General features: G+C 37.1%; 1 protein-coding gene across 1 annotated transcript in view; it reads left to right on the top strand.

The window, feature by feature from the left end:
• The window catches only part of CUL4A (cullin 4A), a 40,959-nt gene extending 22,306 nt beyond the window's left edge, over positions 1-18,653 (top strand). Inside the window, exons 11-20 of the mRNA XM_072849849.1 lie at positions 1,562-1,754; positions 3,181-3,285; positions 5,013-5,123; positions 5,463-5,548; positions 6,576-6,683; positions 7,948-8,061; positions 9,244-9,349; positions 15,590-15,762; positions 16,638-16,790; positions 17,089-18,653. Coding sequence (XP_072705950.1) covers positions 1,562-1,754; positions 3,181-3,285; positions 5,013-5,123; positions 5,463-5,548; positions 6,576-6,683; positions 7,948-8,061; positions 9,244-9,349; positions 15,590-15,762; positions 16,638-16,790; positions 17,089-17,184 — 1,245 coding nt within the window. The 3' untranslated portion in view covers positions 17,185-18,653. The remainder of the gene's footprint in view (positions 1-1,561; positions 1,755-3,180; positions 3,286-5,012; positions 5,124-5,462; positions 5,549-6,575; positions 6,684-7,947; positions 8,062-9,243; positions 9,350-15,589; positions 15,763-16,637; positions 16,791-17,088) is intronic.
• The last annotated feature ends 380 nt before the right edge of the window (positions 18,654-19,033 follow it).

Genomic DNA, 19,033 nt, shown 5'->3' with positions numbered 1-19,033 from the left:
CAGAAAAGTCCTGGTGCTGCCCCAAGGAAAGAAGCAGGAGTTCGGGACAGGTAGGAAAATAAGGGAAGGAGGACCAGAACCTCTCCTTTGACAGCATCATACCTTATGTCTCACAGAATCAGACCTTTTATGGCTTTGTTTTTAAGAAATTTTTTTACAGACTCAAAAAGCTAGAAACCATTTTCTATAGTGTCAGTAAATCTCCTCCTTTCAAACATTCTGTATGACAGAATGCATTAAAGTGAGGCTTCAGGAACTTAACTTTTATCTTGTGAGCCAGTGTAAGAAAAAGCATGGAGGGTGTGCCAAATTACTGGGGTGAAGGTCTGTGCTCTGCTGTAGTCACCTTTTTATGATTTCAGAGGTGCCACTTAGCTTTCTGTATCTCGGTTTGCCATCTGCAGAATGGAGGGAATGGCCTGCAATTTATGAATGTAACTGGTAGAGACTGTGAGATGTCCAAATGCTGTGTTAATAAGGGGAAATTGTGCTAAGTGTAAGATATGATGGACTAGATGATCTTCAGAGGTCCCTTCCAACCCAAACCGTTCTGTGATTCTGTGATATACATATTGAATATAAGGACCTTGGGCAGCCTTGTGTTTGTCTTGCTTCACTCTGAAATGTTACTTGAGAAAGATCTTAATGAAAGATCAGTGGATAATTAGATATTGAAGTGGAAATTCTGAGGTTTGAGAGGGATTTCCCCATCTCTTTTTGACTGTTGTTGTGGCTGACATACTTCAGTTGATGAAAATACACCAACTGAATACTGTTCTGCTGTTACTGCACAGATGTTCCTCTTTCTCACCTTGGACTGGTCACTCTGTCTAGGGTGCTGATCAGTGTTACTAAGCAATTGGAAATTGTCCGATAGTTTAAAATCCTCCCTTACAGGATATTTTGGTTCACTAGGCAAATGGTATTGTATCTCTAACTTTAAGATAATAAACGTAGGAACAAGAAAAGAAAGTCAAGTCTGTGTCTGCTTCTTGCGAATGGGAAAGCTTTGTTTTATTGCAAGTAATTATCAGCTAGGTTTTTTTGCTTTTAAGCCCTTGCTGAAAGAGAAGCCTTGGAGTGATGAACAGTGGTTGAATTTTTGCCACCTGTTCCATCAATAGAGCTCTCTAGTGGATTTAAGAAAAATAGTGCAAAGTTTCCCATTACACTTAACATTTCTGAGGCAGTTTCCATATAATTTCTTTTACATGAATCATGTAGTTCTGTATCTAACTGTAAACTTGCACATCATACAGTCATGTCTACTGTGGTTTGTTTCTTTGTTTTTTGGTTTTGTTTTTTTTAGCTTTTGTCTTAAATGTATATAATCTTTAAATCAAACACTAATGTTTGAAATCCATTAATGTGTGTCTGGGTTTTTATTTTAAATTTCAATGCATCTCATTTTTAAAAAACTTGAAGTCACAGAAGTAGCTCTGTAAAAAAAAAAAATATATATATTCTTTCTAATGATGAATTTTATAAGGGTGAATGTGTCTGTTGGGGGAGATAGGTAGTGCTCTAAAGTATTTTATTATCAAAAGTGTTTGTTTTACAGAACTTTGGGACAACAATAGTGGTTAATCCTGAAAAGGACAAGGATATGGTGCAAGAGCTACTAGATTTTAAGGATAAAGTGGACCATATCATAGAAGTGTGCTTTCAGAAAAATGAAAAATTTATAAACTTGATGAAGGAGTCCTTTGAAACATTTATCAACAAGAGACCAAATAAGCCTGCAGAATTGATAGGTACACAAATATTTTTCTGTAAAATATTTCAAAGATCTATAGAAAGCATGATAAGATAATGCTGCTGAGTGTGCTAGTGCAATAGTGACGCAGTATGCATTCTCCTTTGGGAGACTTGGTTTTGGGATAAGAGATAAAAGTTAACCTGGGAGCGTTGCGGGTTCAAAAAGCTTGGGTGTGCTGTTAGGCGTGCACGCAGTGTCCTGTCGGAGCATGCCAACTTCTGCTGTCCCTGCGCTCTGCTTCCTGCACGGTGCCTGGTGCTAACAACTGCTCAGAGAGCGTAATGCTGATGCTACGAGTGGAGTTAAATGGTTAGGGGGAAGAGTAGCTGTGCAAAAAAAAGGGAACTGTTTTTAATTGGTAGTAGAGGAGTTCTTTGGATGTTATGGATCTCTCAGAAAGGACTAAGTACAGCCCATCTATCTGCCTTGAAGGCTGAAGTTGGGAGAACAATTTTAAAGCCTTCAGGTACAAGGAGTTTTAATAGAGAAAAAAATTTTATTACCTGGAAGGGGGACCTAGTGCTCCTTAAGGGGAAAAATAATAAAAACATCTTAAAAATACTATTATTGAGTTTATCCCTGATCTGGCAAAAGCTGTTCTGACTGTTTTGCCTGCAGCAAAACTGGAGCCGTGGCATTTTACACCAGGAGAGGATCCCGCTCCTTGCTTGTTTGTTTTTCCTCTGTACATTCTTTTGCCTTTATTCAAGGTATTTTGTGGCTTCCTTCTAAAACCAGCTTTATGTAGGACAAATTGTACAACCTGGTGATACAGGTTAAAGGCATGATACAGACTGCTGTCATTTGTGAACTGTGGTGTTTCAGCTCCTGCAAAGGGTTCCTTCTTACACAGACGGTTTTATAAGGATAATAATGTGTCTTAATAAACACTTAGCTAAACTCATGGCTAACCTTATTTCTGGCATTCTGAAGCTACTAACTTGAAAGCATTGCTTCTATTTAAATTTTGGTGTGCTCCTACCCAGGAGCATGAGGGACATGGTAAAGGTCTACAAAAATATAGTCCTCTGTGTTGTTTGTTTCTGTTTCTCATAAAATACATTCATATGCATTGTACACTTTCAAAACATTGTCATTCAACAAGTAATGTGCTTGCTATCACTATAACACAAAATGTGGGAATTTCTAATGTGTTAATTTTAATTATTATACTGTATTCATTTTTTTTTTCTTGGATGGTTCCTTTTTGTGATATTTTTCCATTATGGCAGTAGTACAGTAGGGCTCTATCATTCCACTGACCATAGGGATGGGAAAAGGGAAAACAGAAAATTTAACGCTTATCCTAAATCTTAACATATAGTAACATTTAACATATAGTAATATTTCAAGTGGGAGACACGTTGGTTATTTTAGATATTTTTTTTTTAAAGCTGTTAAACTGTTTTATTTATTTGTAGCAAAATATGTGGATTCCAAGTTAAGAGCTGGTAATAAAGAAGCAACAGATGAAGAGCTGGAAAGAATCCTTGATAAAATCATGATCATATTTAGATTCATTCATGGTAAGAAATACCGGTTCACAGTTGATGCAATTAAAACTGTTTTCCTTGCTACTAGCAGAATTGCATTCCTCTGAATGTAAGAGATCTTTTTTAGCATGAACTTCTGGCCGACTTGGTCTTAAATTCAGGTTGCCTTACATCTGAAGGAGCACAATAAATACACCAGGGAGGACAAACTTGTTCTATGGAGACTGGCAAGTTACAGACCTTTTACAGTCTGTGAGTGGAGACCTAAGAGTTAGAGCTGTTGGTGGAAGTTTTTTTTCACATAAATTAACCATATCTGTAACCACTACCTCTCGTCTAATGACAGGGAACAGAAAGGTTAGTACAGATTTTCTCTTCCCTGGCCACCTCAGTATGTCATCGGTGCAAAGTACATGAAAACCCAGCAACTAATGACTTGTCTCTTCTCATTGTGGCTGAGAATGGACACAGAGGAGCGCTCAGAATGATGGGAGAAAATGTTATTGCTGTGTTTTACTGCCTTTGAAATGCACTTCCCTAATGTATGTCCCTATGTGAGCAAAACCCTGTGCTCCTAACGTGATAGGAGAATTTTTTTTTTTGCTAGGTTGGGTATCAGAAAAAATACGTGGTTGAGTCTAACAGAGATGCATGGTCACTGTTTTGAGGGAAGTGGGATGTGTATGCTGGGCTGGGGTGGAATAAGCAGGAACTACCCAATTCTGTATTAGTTTGTTCTGAGATCTGTGGGGTTCTTTCCGTGGGGTTCTTTCCTCATAAAATCCAAAACAAGTACAATATAATGGGAAAGCAGACAAGAAACTAGTCATAAAGTAATATGACTGGTGAATGAAAACAGTATCACTGGCAACTTGTCAGCCTAAGAGATTAACTTCGGTTAATCTGAAACTTTGATCAACTCTTTTTCTCTTAATATTTTTTTGTAGTACTGAGCTAAAAGTGCAAATTCATTTTGAGCTATCTAGTGTAAGTGTAAGAGCAGATGATAATTAGTAGTTAGGTTCTGGGCATTGGGCTTTTCAATAGCATCTTGATGCTGTTTCATGAAACAGCACTTTACCAGAGGGCAGGATGAAGAAGGAAGAGTATGAGAGGAATTGCTACATCGGAAGGTGTTTGCGAGGAATTAGGAGGGGCTACTGTAGTCAGCGCAAATAGTGCCTTGAGTTACAGTGAATTTCTTCCTCTTAAAAGTGAAACAACTTGCTGATATCTTTGCGCTATCAATAGAAAAGATTTGCGGAAGCTCTGGTTTAAGGTGTGAAAGTTTGTGGGTGCCTGTATGACTTCTTTGTTTCAAAAGGCTATTGGCAAACCAAGTGAGAAGACTTAGGTCAATTTTTTTTCACCACAGGCTTTTAAAGATTATTTCTTTAATACATAGGAACACTTTTTCTTTTTTCAATTTTAACAAATCAGACCACTTGAGGGAGAATGTTCTTCTGGACCCCAGAATAATTTCATGTGATTTGTAGCTGATCCAGTGAGAAATACAAGGCAGCCCATATTCTTGCGGGAAAAAAGAAAGAAGTGAAAATTTTGCAAAATATGTTAAGAAAATAATTAAAATATAAAAAGAAAAAGTTGTCTACATATTTTTCTTCGCTGTTGTGTAGTGAATATTGTTCTGTTGATCAGCACGTCATGAGAAAGGCTTGTGTCACAAACCTGAAGTGCAATGATACAAATAGAATGTATGATGTCAGTTGTATTTTATTTTTGTTTCAATTTTCGTGCAGGTAAAGATGTGTTTGAGGCATTTTATAAGAAAGACTTGGCCAAAAGACTACTGGTTGGGAAAAGTGCATCAGTAGATGCTGAGAAGTCCATGCTGTCAAAGCTTAAACATGGTAGGCACCTTCAGATGTGTTAAATTTTTATTACTTTTTGGCATGTAAATTGGAATCCTTATTTTCTCATGCTTTAAGAAGTGACGAGCCAGATTTTAAGTAATAGCTGAGCATATCACAGCTTTCATTGTGGTCAGTGGGAACTATTGGGCTGACCTCTTAGATATGTGACTGGTTCATTTAATGTACCTAGAGAGGAGCAAAATCCTTAAAACATGTACCTAGTTGTGGGTGCTCTGGACCCTGGCAAATCTGGCTCAGCTGTCTCAGGTTAAACCTTCATTGCTTGTTCTGCACTTCTTTGTAATCATGGGATCTTTGCTTTAATTCATGTGACAGAATGTGGCGCTGCTTTTACCAGCAAACTGGAGGGCATGTTCAAGGACATGGAACTGTCAAAAGATGTCATGGTTCAGTTTAAGCAGGTACATTTAGCTTCTGTTTGTGAGCTAAATCTTCAGTAGTGATGGGGAAGCACTTAATGGTGTTATACCTTGGATTAAGCTGAAATAAAATGAAACAGCTTTTGAACAGGTCCTGATCATAGTAACAGAGTCTATTTATAGTTCTATTTATGGAAGTGAATTTATTTATTGTATATCTATTCAGAGATAATCTTATTTTACAGTTTTATTTGATTCCTTTTTAAGTAAATTACAGTCTAAATACCACATAGTAATTTAGTTGTCTGACATCCTTTAAAGTCCATACCCCTTCATTCTGTAAACTGTTGCTGCTCTCATGAATTCTTTGTGAATGACCCATACCAGAGAAACTCCCTGAAGGTTGCTAAGTGCTCGGAAACCATGTATGTCTCAGCCCCAAAGCTTCCAACCTGTTGGTGACCAAGGGAGTGCTTGGAGGAAATACTGTGTATGCTCACCCTGTTATTGCACTTCTCCCTGGATACCTGTTTTGGGGCCTTATTGAAGACAGGACGCTGGGGAAGAGATCTGACCCAGGACACCTGCTCCTGTAATAAAATACTCTAGTGACTTTTCTGTCCCAGACTTTGCAGCCTGGCTTGACTGACGCTATGATCAAATTATAAGAAAATGTGTGGTCTAACAGACGTGTGGAAGTCCCAGGGGATCCTTTCTATCTTAAGTTTTTGCCCTGGCTTCTGATCAAAAGCTTTTATTTTGCTTTATTTGTGTGTGATTGAAGTTCCTTTGACCTTAATACCCTGTAAAGACAGTGGTGTAAGATATTTAAAGGCACGTTGTACTTTTCTTTTTACTTCCAACCACTTGCTGTGCTTTGAAACTGGGGACTGGAGCAATAAATAGTCATGAAATTCAAAATCATGGTAGAGCATGTCTAACCAAGGATGTGGCCTGTAGAAATTTATTGTTATTCTACCAAGTTTAAATTTCTAATTTAAGTGTATATATTTTCTAATTTAGCATGCAAACACTATACTTGAATGATTCTTTGTGTCTTGTATTTTAGTATATGCAGAACCAAAGTGACCCAGGAAATATAGACCTGACAGTAAATATATTGACTATGGGGTATTGGCCAACTTACACACCTATGGAAGTCCACTTAAATTCAGAGGTTAGTGTTTGAATTCTCCTTCTAAATGCACTTTATGGAGTGGAATCATAATCACTATCATTGGGTGAACTAATGCTTTCATTTAATGTTTTTTCTGCTGGATATTTAAGAGGTTTATCTCATTTTAATGATTCCAAAATTGAAAAAAATAAAACGTAGTGGATAAAATCTACTTTTTTGCGGTGATGGTTTAACTTAATATGGTTTTTTCACCTTTTTAATAATAATAATAATAATAATCTAAAATTAGTATTAAAATCAGTGTCCTATTTAACATTGGCATCAAGCACTTAAAAGTTTAAAACTGGACAGTTTACCTTAATTTAGTCAATCTAACTACATTGGTTATGCATTTTGATCTAGCCAACAGTTATATTACTGCACATTCTTTTTTTCTGCAAGATCCTTCCTCTATTCCCTGCAATGTGTCTCACAAAACTAGCCCCTGCATTTAAATGGCATTTGCCTGAAAAAAGATTGCTTCCAAGTTGGGAGATTTTTGTAAAGCTCCTATCAGTAGCGATTTAAGTAGAAATATGTATTTGGAGTCCTATTGTTATCCCACAAGTGTGACATTTTTTACCCGGCTTGTGGGATAACACTATTTCCTGCGATAACCTTGCTTGATCTGAAATGTGGGAAGCACTTCAGAGGCCAAAGGTGGTAGCAAGGTTCCCATTCAGTTCAGATGATGTGGAAGCTTTTGTGCTCTTGCTCCTGTGGCATCGTTTCTTCAGTAGCAGACAACTTCAGAAGGATCCAACCTGAGCAACACGTCATGAAAATGGAGGGGTAAAAACCCCTTACTTGGAAATAAGAGGGTATAAAGTACTGGAATCAGACTTCCATCTGCATGGGACAAACTAAAGGAAGAACTTGGGAGGAGATGGTAATAGCGTATAGGTGTGAGATGTATGCTTTTTGTCCTGTGGTTTCTTGGTCAGATTCAAACCAGTATTTATTTTTGAGGTTTAAAACCCTTTACAGAGGGTTTATTTTATTTTTATTTAAAACAAACAAACAAACAGACAAAAAAAAGGAGAGGGGGAATTAAAAGTGATATTTGAATTGAGGCTTTCTTTTGTGCATAATAGTACCAGTGTACTTGAGAGCAGAATCTTGCTCTTTGGATTTAGGTTTTCACACAAAAACACTTATTATGAAACAGTGTTGGGGAGAACCAAAGAAATGACATGTGTGAAATCATCTGGCATCACTGCACTGGTATAACGCTAATAAACTTTTTTCTCCGTTTGCTTTACAGATGATAAAGCTTCAAGAGGTATTTAAAACCTTTTACCTGGGAAAGCACAGTGGTCGAAAGCTTCAGTGGCAGACCACTTTAGGGCATGCTGTCCTAAAGGCGGAATTTAAGGAAGTAAGTTTGCTTGTTTAGTGCTTAGCCTGTTGGGATAAAATTTAAGTAAAGTATTTGGAATCTAGTCGTGTATTGTAGTTTTTTATAAAGGTAGTAACACTTTCGTGGAGAAACAATCACAATTCAATACTGTTATTTTGTATAGAAGGTAGGCTTTTTGTAATTAAACTGAAATACTACCTAGCTAACAGAAGACAACAATGTGATGTCTTTTGGTAACATTTGTATTTGTTTGATAGGAATTGTTGCTCATTCAAATAAAGTTAAGTTGTAATAAAGCAGGAAATTAATGAAAGGAAAAAAATGCAGCATCTTTTTAATATGGAATTGTTTTGGTCATGGAAATACTGGTGACACTTTCAGAATGCTTCACTGATGCAAAAAGAGACTGAAGAGTGTTACTGATGTAATGATTGTGGTTAAAATTTAAATGCTTGTTGAATTATTTAAGTCTTAAGTAACCACATTGTTTCTTAATGTGGTTTTGTTTTATCTCATGGAATATCTTGCTAATAACACAGCTTAATTGAGCCAGAGCAAAGGCCAAAAAAAAGAAATTGAACTCTTTTACGAACTAATTGTGAATATGAAACTTAGAGGTTTAGGCATTATGTAACAGTAAGATGGGATAGATTTGTAGTTGTCGACTGACAGAAGTGTTTACAGCTGTCTGAAGAGTTTGAGTTATTGCTGTTTCGTTGCCCGTTTGTACAAACATTCTGCTACTGATAACGCTGTCACTCCGTATCATAGTAAACCAAAATTATCTTTTGTTTCTTTCATATTTGATCCAACGCCAAGAATTCTTTTGTATTAGTTTACTCATGTCTATAAAATGAAACTTGGGTGAAGTATGAAGAGATTCACTATTGATGGCGGCAAAGCCAGAATTTCATGTATTGTAATTAAAATGAAGTAAATGATGAGAAGTAAATACAAGCCCGTTCTAATGAGCTTCTGCTGTGTGCTGCATTGCTACTGTTAGAGGAGCAAAAAAAGTTTTTAAAAATATCTTGTTTCCTTGATACTGCATTCAGGCAGATTCTTCTGTGTGCTAGGCATTCTAAAATGCACATCTCTTCTTCTAGAACTAGAAAAAAGAATATATAGCTTCTGTAACTTGTCAGACAGTAGAAAATGCTCTGAATGTTACTTCTAATTATTTGATATTTCTTTTTTTAGGGAAAGAAAGAATTTCAAGTATCGCTCTTTCAGACATTAGTGTTGCTTATGTTTAATGAAGGAGATGAATTCAGTTTTGAAGAAATTAAAATGGCTACTGGAGTAGGTAGGAAGAATACTTTTTTATTCTTAAATTTATTCATCGAGTGATTGCCAATTACGATGTGGTATGTAAAGGCCTAATTTTAAGAAATTTGCCACAATCATTAGGACAAACTTGACGAGCCAATAGCATATAGACATCAAAAGAGATGAGGAAAACACACTGCTGGTACTTCCTAGTGTAGATAAAATAGATGCTTCACAAAATTAATAGTAAGAGCTGTGTAGCGTATGGTACTACTAACAACTTGTTAGACTTAAACAATGTATCACTGCAATTCTTAAAATTCAAGAGGTGATAAAGACTGCTGTGTGTACAGATTTTTGTTCCATTACAGTTTCAAATATTATATTTTGAAAATTATCTGTTGTAGAATACTGTCATTTTGGGGTGATTCAAGAGAGTATTTTAAATTGAACTGAGAGCTTGCCCACCTGTTTTCCATTATTGTTGCTGGAGTGCCCAATTTACAATAGGTCTGATTTGTTAAGAGCAGTGTCCTGTAGGGCGTATACTTTGTAGCTGTCTCCCTCTGCACTTGAAAGCTGAAGGCAGAAAGGACAAAGAAAACTGGGGAAAAGTATAGGTTTTCTTTTTAACCATCCGCAGTATCTACCTTCTGCGTTCTTATGCTCTTGGGTGATTTCTTTCGAATTTTTACACTTCCTTGAAATAGTTACAGCCATTGGCATTAAAAAAGATAATGCTATCATCTCTTTACTCTCTGGAACTTCTGCATCAACCAGCAGGTCATACCCAGTAGCCCTCCACATATTGAATCTTAAGATCAACCCAATACAGCAAGTGCTGAAAAAGTATTTGTGTATAAACATACACAAGTACTAAAATATTGTAAATATATTTACTAAAGTACTGTAAAATGGGCATATCAAGAATAGCTGTGGCAGAATGATGCGTTGCAGAAGGCAGTGCAGCCCAGGTGCTCCAACTTCTCAGCCTCGAAGCTTCAGGTTGCTTTGTCATCCACTGCATTAATGCTAAGGGAGCTGAAGAAAACTCATGCCAGTGTGAATGATAAGCATCAGGATCGTCCGGAGAGGCTCATTAGCTCAGAGTACAATGGTTACAGAACAAACATAAGTCCACACAAGCCTGATCCCAGATCCTGCTTTCTCATCTTGTATTGCTGTACCTTGGAGCTTACATTCTGGCTGCCTGACAGCAACAGATAAAATCTGCTGCATGGAAATCCATTCCATTATAGCACAATAAAAAGGATTTCAGTAGACTGTTTTTAAGGCAGCTGGATAGAACTGATTGATAGTTGGGAGCTATCTATATCTTGTTATGTCATTGCACCTAGTGCCACGTCTCTCCCCTGTGGGAGTGTTTCCCACAGGGGAGAGAGTGTTTCTCTCCCCTGTGGGAAACTAGTGTAGGAATGCAGGTAGTGAGGACAGTTCATGGTCCATGGGGTTCCCATGGGGCCAGGATGGATGACATAAAATCTCTGTCTTCTCAGGCTCTACCTACACAAGGCATTTGGAGCTGCTTGAGAGAGGTCCCATTCCCATCTAGCCGTCTCCCTAACTTCTAAAGGAGAGGAAACTCGTTATGGACAGAAATTATCTTGGAAATAGGTCCCACACTGCACCCTTCCTGCCTCCTGCTACATGGATGATCCTTTCGCTCATTGGTACCCTGCTGAAGGCTGGTATCCCTGATAGAAGCAGAAAAGAACAGAGATTCAGTTATTAGCAAAAGCAGCTGAATTTGTGATGCAGCTGCTTGGTGAATTGACCACTAAGGGCAGAGGTCCTGACGGCCAGACTCTCAGAGACTGATCTGGATGAACCAGAGGTCCTGGCTTCTGGATACAAATAACATAGGACATGGTAGAAATCCTGGAGGGCAAAACCTGGGCATTAGGGTTGCCATAGAAACCATTTCTAAATGTTCTAAACACCACATGCAGGGCTAGGCAAGCAGAATTGCAAGGTATGCTTGAAAAAATGACGTATGGAAGAGGGTCTAGATGTATTTGGAAGCAGGAAAGTCTTTGAAACAGGGGGAACCTGTACAAGAAGGATGGGCTCCATTTAAATTCAAAGGGAGCGAAGCTGCTGGCACACTAAAATGTTTTAGAAAGTCTGTAGGGTTTTTTAGGCTTCTCCCTCCACCATCTCAAAATAACATAGTAGGTCCAAGAAGAGTTGGCAGAACGGGAATAAAGATGGAAGACATGGGACAGCTTCTTTAGAAGGAATTAGCTAAATGTTAGGACTAAACTAAATAGACCAAAAGGTAAATAGAAATTGGTGAACAGAGATTTTTCTTACTCAAAAGCTAGAGGGCTTAAAACAAAAACTAAACAGCATGTTATAAAAGCTGGAAGTTTACAGCATTCAAGGAGACAGGTTCAGGGAAGAGCAAAGCACTGAGGGTTTCTCAATGCATAGAAACCACCTCTGGCTAAGGAAGTCTCTGAGCCCTAAGTCATCGGAGACTTAGAGGGCAGTAAGATGAGGAGAGGAGGAAAAGCAGGGAAGTGTGGAGTTGCATTAGCTTTGCTCTTATGCTGCCCTATGCTCACCTGCTCATGGCTGCTGCCAGAGGCAGGATGCTGGGCTAGATGGACCTTCTGACCCAGGGTGCCTGTTCTTCAGTTCTAAACTGAACACTGAAAGGGATACTGAACCTCTTAACTCTGAAGGATTGCATCTAACCGCTTACTTTACTTGGGTGTTCACATGTGCTCGCTTGTTCTAGGGGGTGGTGGAAGCCTTGTGCAGTTTTTATTTAACTAACATGTATTTATGTTGAGACCCTATTATGAGGTGTTACCCAGTCTTCACACATTGGTGTTAACTGCAGAAGAGTGTGGCCAGCCACACCCATGTCATAGGGCAGAATAAAATAGTGCAAGTTGAAGTGTCAGTAAAGGGTTTAGAACAGATCAGTGAATCAGACAGTAAATTAAACCACCACCAACTGGTAGTGTTCATCCAGAAGCTTTACAGGAACTTTCCAATATAAATACTGGAAAATAGTTTATAATTTAAGTGAGCCTTGGTGCGATAAGAATGGCAAGTGAAAAGAGCAATGCTATTTTTTTAATTTATTTTTTAAGTTCATGGAGTAGTTCTGCAGATTACTGCAGGGTAGCAGGTCTGTATTGGGAAGAACAGAACTGATAGGGTCATGGATAAGTGTATATTAGGGAAGAGCCAGCATGATTTATGTGATGCATAATTTCCCTTTCAGGTTCTTTGAGGGAGTCGGCAAGCATATGCACAATCATAATTGTACACTTGGGTTTTAACAAGTTCTTGATAAGACCTCCTCACAAGCTCTAAAATAAACTAAGTTTTCATGGCTTAAGAGGGAAGTTCCTCTTCGGGGTGAATAATTGATTAAAAGACAGAAAACAACAGGTAGAAATGAATGGGTAGCTTTCACAGTGAAAGGAAGCTCCTATTTGGAATCCCCAGGTATTATTCAACATAGTCAGTAAAGATATGAAGATGATGAATACTGATGTGACAGAATTTGATGCCAGTTCCTTCAGAATTTCAAATCTGAAACTCCTAAAAAAAGTTTAAAAAGCATCTCACACTGTTGAACACTTAGGACATCAAATTGCATCCAGTGTTGATGAATATCAGGATGTCTGTAGTGGGGAAATAACCTTAACCACACTTCAGAGATTGGCTTTCCTAGATATGACTGCTCAGGAATGAAGTTGTGCAGTCATTGTGTCCCCTGAAAACATCAACTGAAAGTTCATCAGTGATTGGAAGGGCAAGAAGCATACTCTTAACTTCTGGGGAAGTTACTGAGAACAAAGCAGAGAGCATCATTGTGCTTTGTGTGCTTGTGTTTGGATACTTCATAAATTTCAGGATAGCCCATCTCTAAAGGTGTATAATAGAATTAGATAAGGACAAAGAAAGATGAAGAAATATGGACCGTATCGAACAGTTCCCATGCAGAGGATGGAGAGTTCATCTCTTAAACTTGGGGCATGATAGTTTGGAGAGAGGTGAAAAGGAGCAAATAAAATAGTCTGTAGAATTATGAATGGCTTAGAGACAGTGAATAGTGAATTCACTAGCCCTCACAGTACAAGAATTCAGGGATCTTTTAGCTTCTCCATTTGTTACTAGCCAAGTCAAAGAACCCATGTTGGGCGAGTCAGACATTTTGATCCGATACAACATATAATGTAGTTGTTCTCAACTTAAAGTGAGTTGGCTGCCTAAGATCAATAGCAGGCCTTAAAGCGCTAATTCTCAAACATCAAATCAACTCAAATTGAGTCAGGCCCCAATTTCTTGCATGTACATTGATTTTTGAGAACACCATAAAGGTGATCATAAGTTATATTCTGGATATTTAATGTGTTCCTGTGGACCTCTTAGTATATAAGCATCATGAATAATGTACTGGAATGAGGTGTGAAGCATTTGGGATTTTCCAGTGTTATTTTTCCAGTTGTTTGGCAATTTGGTACTCCTTCTTCTCCTGTTGAAGCAGCTTTAGCAGTGCTTCCATGGGAGTTCATCAGGTCTATCGGTCATGTCTCCCCAGCTCCCTGCTGACTACAGCAGAATATAGTGCCAGTCAGGTAAACACTTGTTTGTTTCACTCAAGAGTCATACTGCAGTTAATATAAAGAAATGACCAGTCAGTATGGCAGAAACCAGTAAGACAGTATGACTTAAACCTTTCAGTTGCTTAAGCAAGTGCTTTCACAAAATAAAACCTAGCAATTTGTGTTCAGTGCTGCACCTGACGGGATAGGGCCACGGCCAGAGTTCCAGTTCTTTAATACATCTTTCGTACATTCATTATCTACTATATATATTTTACAGAGGCGAATATGATATATTCTGTGGTCCTGCTGTCCAGACACTTATGCATTTATGCAGCTTCAGTATTAGCTACATTGTTGTGTTTACAGTATTACAAGTTAGTTTTGTGAACATCTTGCACTTAAAGTAAGTGGGTATCTGGATATCAAACCCCAGGGTATTGAAACAGTTCAGGCAACAGGTCTCTACATGCATTTCCAACTTTGTCTATTGTATCTCTATATTCCATTGCCATCTAACACAAAATACATATACTTTGGGGGGTCAAAAAGGCATACTCATATGAATTTTCCTCATGCTAAGTAGAAGAGTACCTCGTAGGCAATTACCACAGTACTAGAAAAAAAAAAAACAAATGCCAAACCAAACATGATGTGGATTTCTGCCCCTTTGGGATATCACTGTCTTCATCTGCATTAACTGGCCATAGTTGGAACTTGTGTTTTCCAGTCATGGTTACAATAAATTATCGTCAGTCTCTTTAAAGAGATGAGACTGTCTCCAGTACATTACTGCAGTTAGAAAATGCATAAACTGTCACTCGGAGAAAGAATGGTTACCTTCTCTTTGGTAACCACGCTTCTTTGAGATGTGTTGTCCAAATAGACTCCGTGTTTTTACCTGCCTTTCTCATTATCAAGAAAGCCTCTAGGAGCTGTAGTGTTTACTTCAGTGATTGACAGGCAATTGCAGATTCCTTTCCTTTGGCACACTGTAACCTGCAACTTAGCGTGCAAGGCAGAAGCAAAGCTCCAGAGTATACTGAGTGTTTTTTAACAGCATCCTTGTGTTTGGACAAAAACACAACTCAACAATCTGCATTTACTAAAGGTGAAACACCCAAAAAGTATGAAACATCATAAATGCTTGTTTAGTCAGTGTGGTTTAAAGGTTTTTTTAGTAATCACAGAACAGCTGGAAGTTTAAAAAAAGGAAAAGGTCACTCTGTGTGAAAGTTAAAGTGTTTTAGAAATAATAATCTTTTACTCGGCTGCACTGTACTTCAGCACTAGATTGCAAAACCTTTCTTTCAATTTTTAGACTAAAACTCTGTTCAGGAGGTCCAACACATTTGGTGGTAATTTTATATTGTGAGTAAAAGTATTCTAGAGACTGCAGAGGCTGTTTTAATGCAAAATCTTGATACAAGACTTTGCAACATAATTATTAGAATGTTTTAGACTTCATTTTATCCACTTGTTCCAATGCTTTTAGCTTTAAATCTTACTAGATAAAATTTTCCTCACCCACTTGTCGCTACTACTTTCCTATCGTGGGGGAAGTCTGTGACTATAATAACTGTCAGCTCTGCCTTCTCACAAAACATCTTCTTTCTAGATTAATCACATGAAACTCTTCACGTTAATGTTTTGTTTTGCTTTCTCCCATACGTCCAACTGCTTCACAGAGGACAGTGAATTAAGAAGAACCTTGCAGTCTTTAGCTTGTGGAAAAGCACGAGTACTGATTAAAAACCCAAAGGGCAAGGATGTAGAAGATGGAGATAAATTCATCTTTAATGGTGATTTCAAGCATAAATTGTTTAGAATAAAGATCAACCAAATCCAAATGAAAGAAACAGTATGTATTTATTTTTTGCATTCATTCTGTTTATGTTAACTGTTTATCCACGTCCTACATGGAGAGACAGAATCTCTGCATTTCCTCTCATAGTTTTTGCATATGGAGAAAGGAAACAAGTATTTAATTTTTTTGGTAGTCAGGATAACTCGCAGAGGCAATAAAGATTTTAAAACTCACTGAAATCAAAACAACTTGAGTTCCTTCCTGTGCTTGCAAATTTAAATGCCTATATATTAAACTGATAGGACTTTGTAGATGTTTCAGTCCATCTTAGAAATTTTCATGGTATGGCTGAAGTGTTGGTACTATACTGAACTCATGAATCGTATGTCACAATGTCACTTATTTTCTTTATTTAGTGGGTAAGAGAGTTATTACAGTCAGGGTTGTCCCTGTTTTTGCAGTGGATGTCTTTGCTGTACTTGAATCCCAATTCTTGACACAAGGTGACATGTTTTAATTAACATTGAGTTGTTTCCTTTTCACCTTTGCATATTAAAATCCCTAAAAGTCAAATTGGAGTTGACCAGTTTGATACAGAAGACTACTGTATTTGGGCTGTCAAACTATTATGTGTTCTCTCAAAAATCTGAAGTGAGTTTTTAAGATTTAGTTTAATTTATCAAATAGATTTTAAATAAGGCATACATTATGTTTTTTCTTTATATTATCCTTAATTTTATCTTTGGCTTGCTTTAGCAGTACACTTCAGAATCACTTAGTTCTTAGCATGCAGTAATGCATGCATCTGTCTCAGAGAGGAATAAGAACACATGAGTTTCATTGCATTAGAAAGGTTAACTACAGAAATATAATTGATAAAAAAATAGCAAAAAAGGTGGTATGATTTGTGGTGTTGTATTGTTCTTTAGGTCGAGGAACAGGTCAGCACAACTGAAAGAGTATTTCAAGACAGGCAATATCAGATTGATGCTGCTATTGTACGAATAATGAAGATGAGGAAGACTCTTGGTCATAATCTCCTTGTTTCTGAATTGTATAATCAACTGAAATTTCCCGTAAAGGTAACTGATTTTGTTTTTCAAACCATCCTAGGATTATCTAAAAATATGTAATATATTTTTTCCATTCAGCTGGTCCATAAGAGTAAGAAATGGGAAATATGTCTGAATCAAATCCAAAGATTAAGGTATTAAAATGAGTGTGTGAACAGCAATAAGCCAGAGTATCAGTAGGAAATTATATTTAGATATTTACTATGGCGCATTTTCTTATGTAGCTATTAGCAATCCTATTTTTTTAAATGTAACATAAATGCAAATATATTTTTAACTGTTTTACTAATCTCACCTTTTCTTGTAGCCTGGAGACTTGAAAAAGAGGATTGAATCTCTCATTGACAGAGACTATATGGAGAGAGACAAAGACAACCCCAATCAGTACCACTATGTTGCATAATGGAGGGGAAATACTTTTACTTAAAAAAACAGCCCAAACCCAAAAAATAAAAACCAAAATCATCCACATATATCTTCAGGACACCGAATACCTATGCTGTTCCAGACTTTCCTTTTAGCAGATTTCAGGTTGATGTGTATTATTCAACCAGCTGCATGCACTGCTGTGGAAGAGAAGCAAAATGACATGTTAATTGACCATCCTGGTCAAGAGTCCTTACAAATTTTAAATGTCGTATTTTCATTTTTTTTAGTTACTCTTTTGTTCTTTTGGGTTCTTCAAAATTTAGTTTTACAGTTTTGTTTAACACTGTCATTGAAGTTGGATGGAAAGGTAAAATTACCTGTGTGAGAAATACTTCTGTGATGGATGCAAGTCTGGTTTCTTCATTTATGTGTTCCTAACTGCATCTATAAAGACCCTATATGCTGCATTCTTTAGCTACAGTGACAACTTGGGTAACTTTTTAAAAACCCTTAATTGATGAACACTTATGTATAAGCGGTGTTGTTGAAATACACTGAGTTTTTGAAATTATGCACCATGAAAACCCTTAAACTTGTGTTCAATTAATTTTCTTTCAAATGATTATAAACTTCAGTCTGGTTTGGATAAATCAGGTTTTGAAGTGAGATCCTTGAAGTGCCAAGAGGACAACTGCATTCATGTGTGTAGTGAGTTGTTGGATTATTTAGCTAAAATATGGATTATTATTTTATTACTACTTCTGCTGTCTTGGGTGGCAAAGACTAGATCTGAGTCAAAGAGGCCCTACCTCATTTTAGGGCAACTGGTGTTTATCACTGTTTATGTAATTGCCGTAACATTTAGTTTTGCCTTTCAGATAACATACAGGGAACCTACTGTACAGTGTGCTCCACTTTAAAAAACAAAAACTTTTTTTTAAAAATACTTTTACGGTCTCGATATTGTGAAAGCATAGTTTTTTGTCTTGAAAGACTAAGGATTTTGTGAGTACTTTGTTACATATTGTATATATGTAAGTTGATTTGAATTAAAGAATGAAAGACATTGTAGATCTGTTAGATAATTGCAACTATAAGGAAGACACCTTTTTGTGGTAATACTTACAAGACTCTTTATTTTCCGGATTTGCATACTGGTGTGTTTCATTCTGAAAAAGAGCTACCAAAGGAGTTTTGATCATGGCATAAAAGAGAATTGAACTGAGCAATATTTTCTTGAGAGATACCTTACTACGTTTATGTAACATGGGTTTTGTGCATCAATTAAAAGGCTACCACCTCTTCTTAAAGTAAACATTGCTAAGAGTTGACATCTTGTGGATTTACATATTAAAGTCCTTGTTCTGTCATCTGGTGTCATTAATTGTATTGCATTCTTCTGAATTATTTTTGTTCCCTTTGTGTTTAGAAGCTAAACACATTTAGTTTATTGTATTTAAAACATATTTAATATTGTAATTTAATGTAGACTTATTTTAATATTTGAATCTTCAGTTAATGCAAATAAAATCTTTGATGCATATTAAATATTAATTTCTTAGCCTTTGTGAGAATGTGGCACTTCAGTTTATTTGTGCAGTTTGTTCTTTAGTGGTAATTATACCATTCACCTTGTAATTCACTTTCTATGCATATGGAAGCCGATCAGATCCATCTTACTAGACTTAAAACAAAAAGGTGTATGTGCCTCACAGGAACATCACGGGCAGAGGCTTTATCCACACAGAATGTTGGCAGTAGTATGCAGTAACTGATAGCAAGCAGTGAATGTGTACTGCCTTCCCTTTCTGAACCCCAACCTCCCGGTTCAACGGTTTTAAACACTAGATTAAAAGCAGCGGTGTTATCCTGAAGATGACTGA

The sequence above is a fragment of the Ciconia boyciana genome, chromosome 1 (assembly GCF_034638445.1).
Source record: "Ciconia boyciana chromosome 1, ASM3463844v1, whole genome shotgun sequence".
In the NCBI taxonomy this organism is placed as follows: Eukaryota; Metazoa; Chordata; class Aves; order Ciconiiformes; family Ciconiidae; genus Ciconia; species Ciconia boyciana.
Note: the sequence above shows the minus strand (reverse complement) of the source record. Positions and strands in the feature narration are given on the sequence as shown.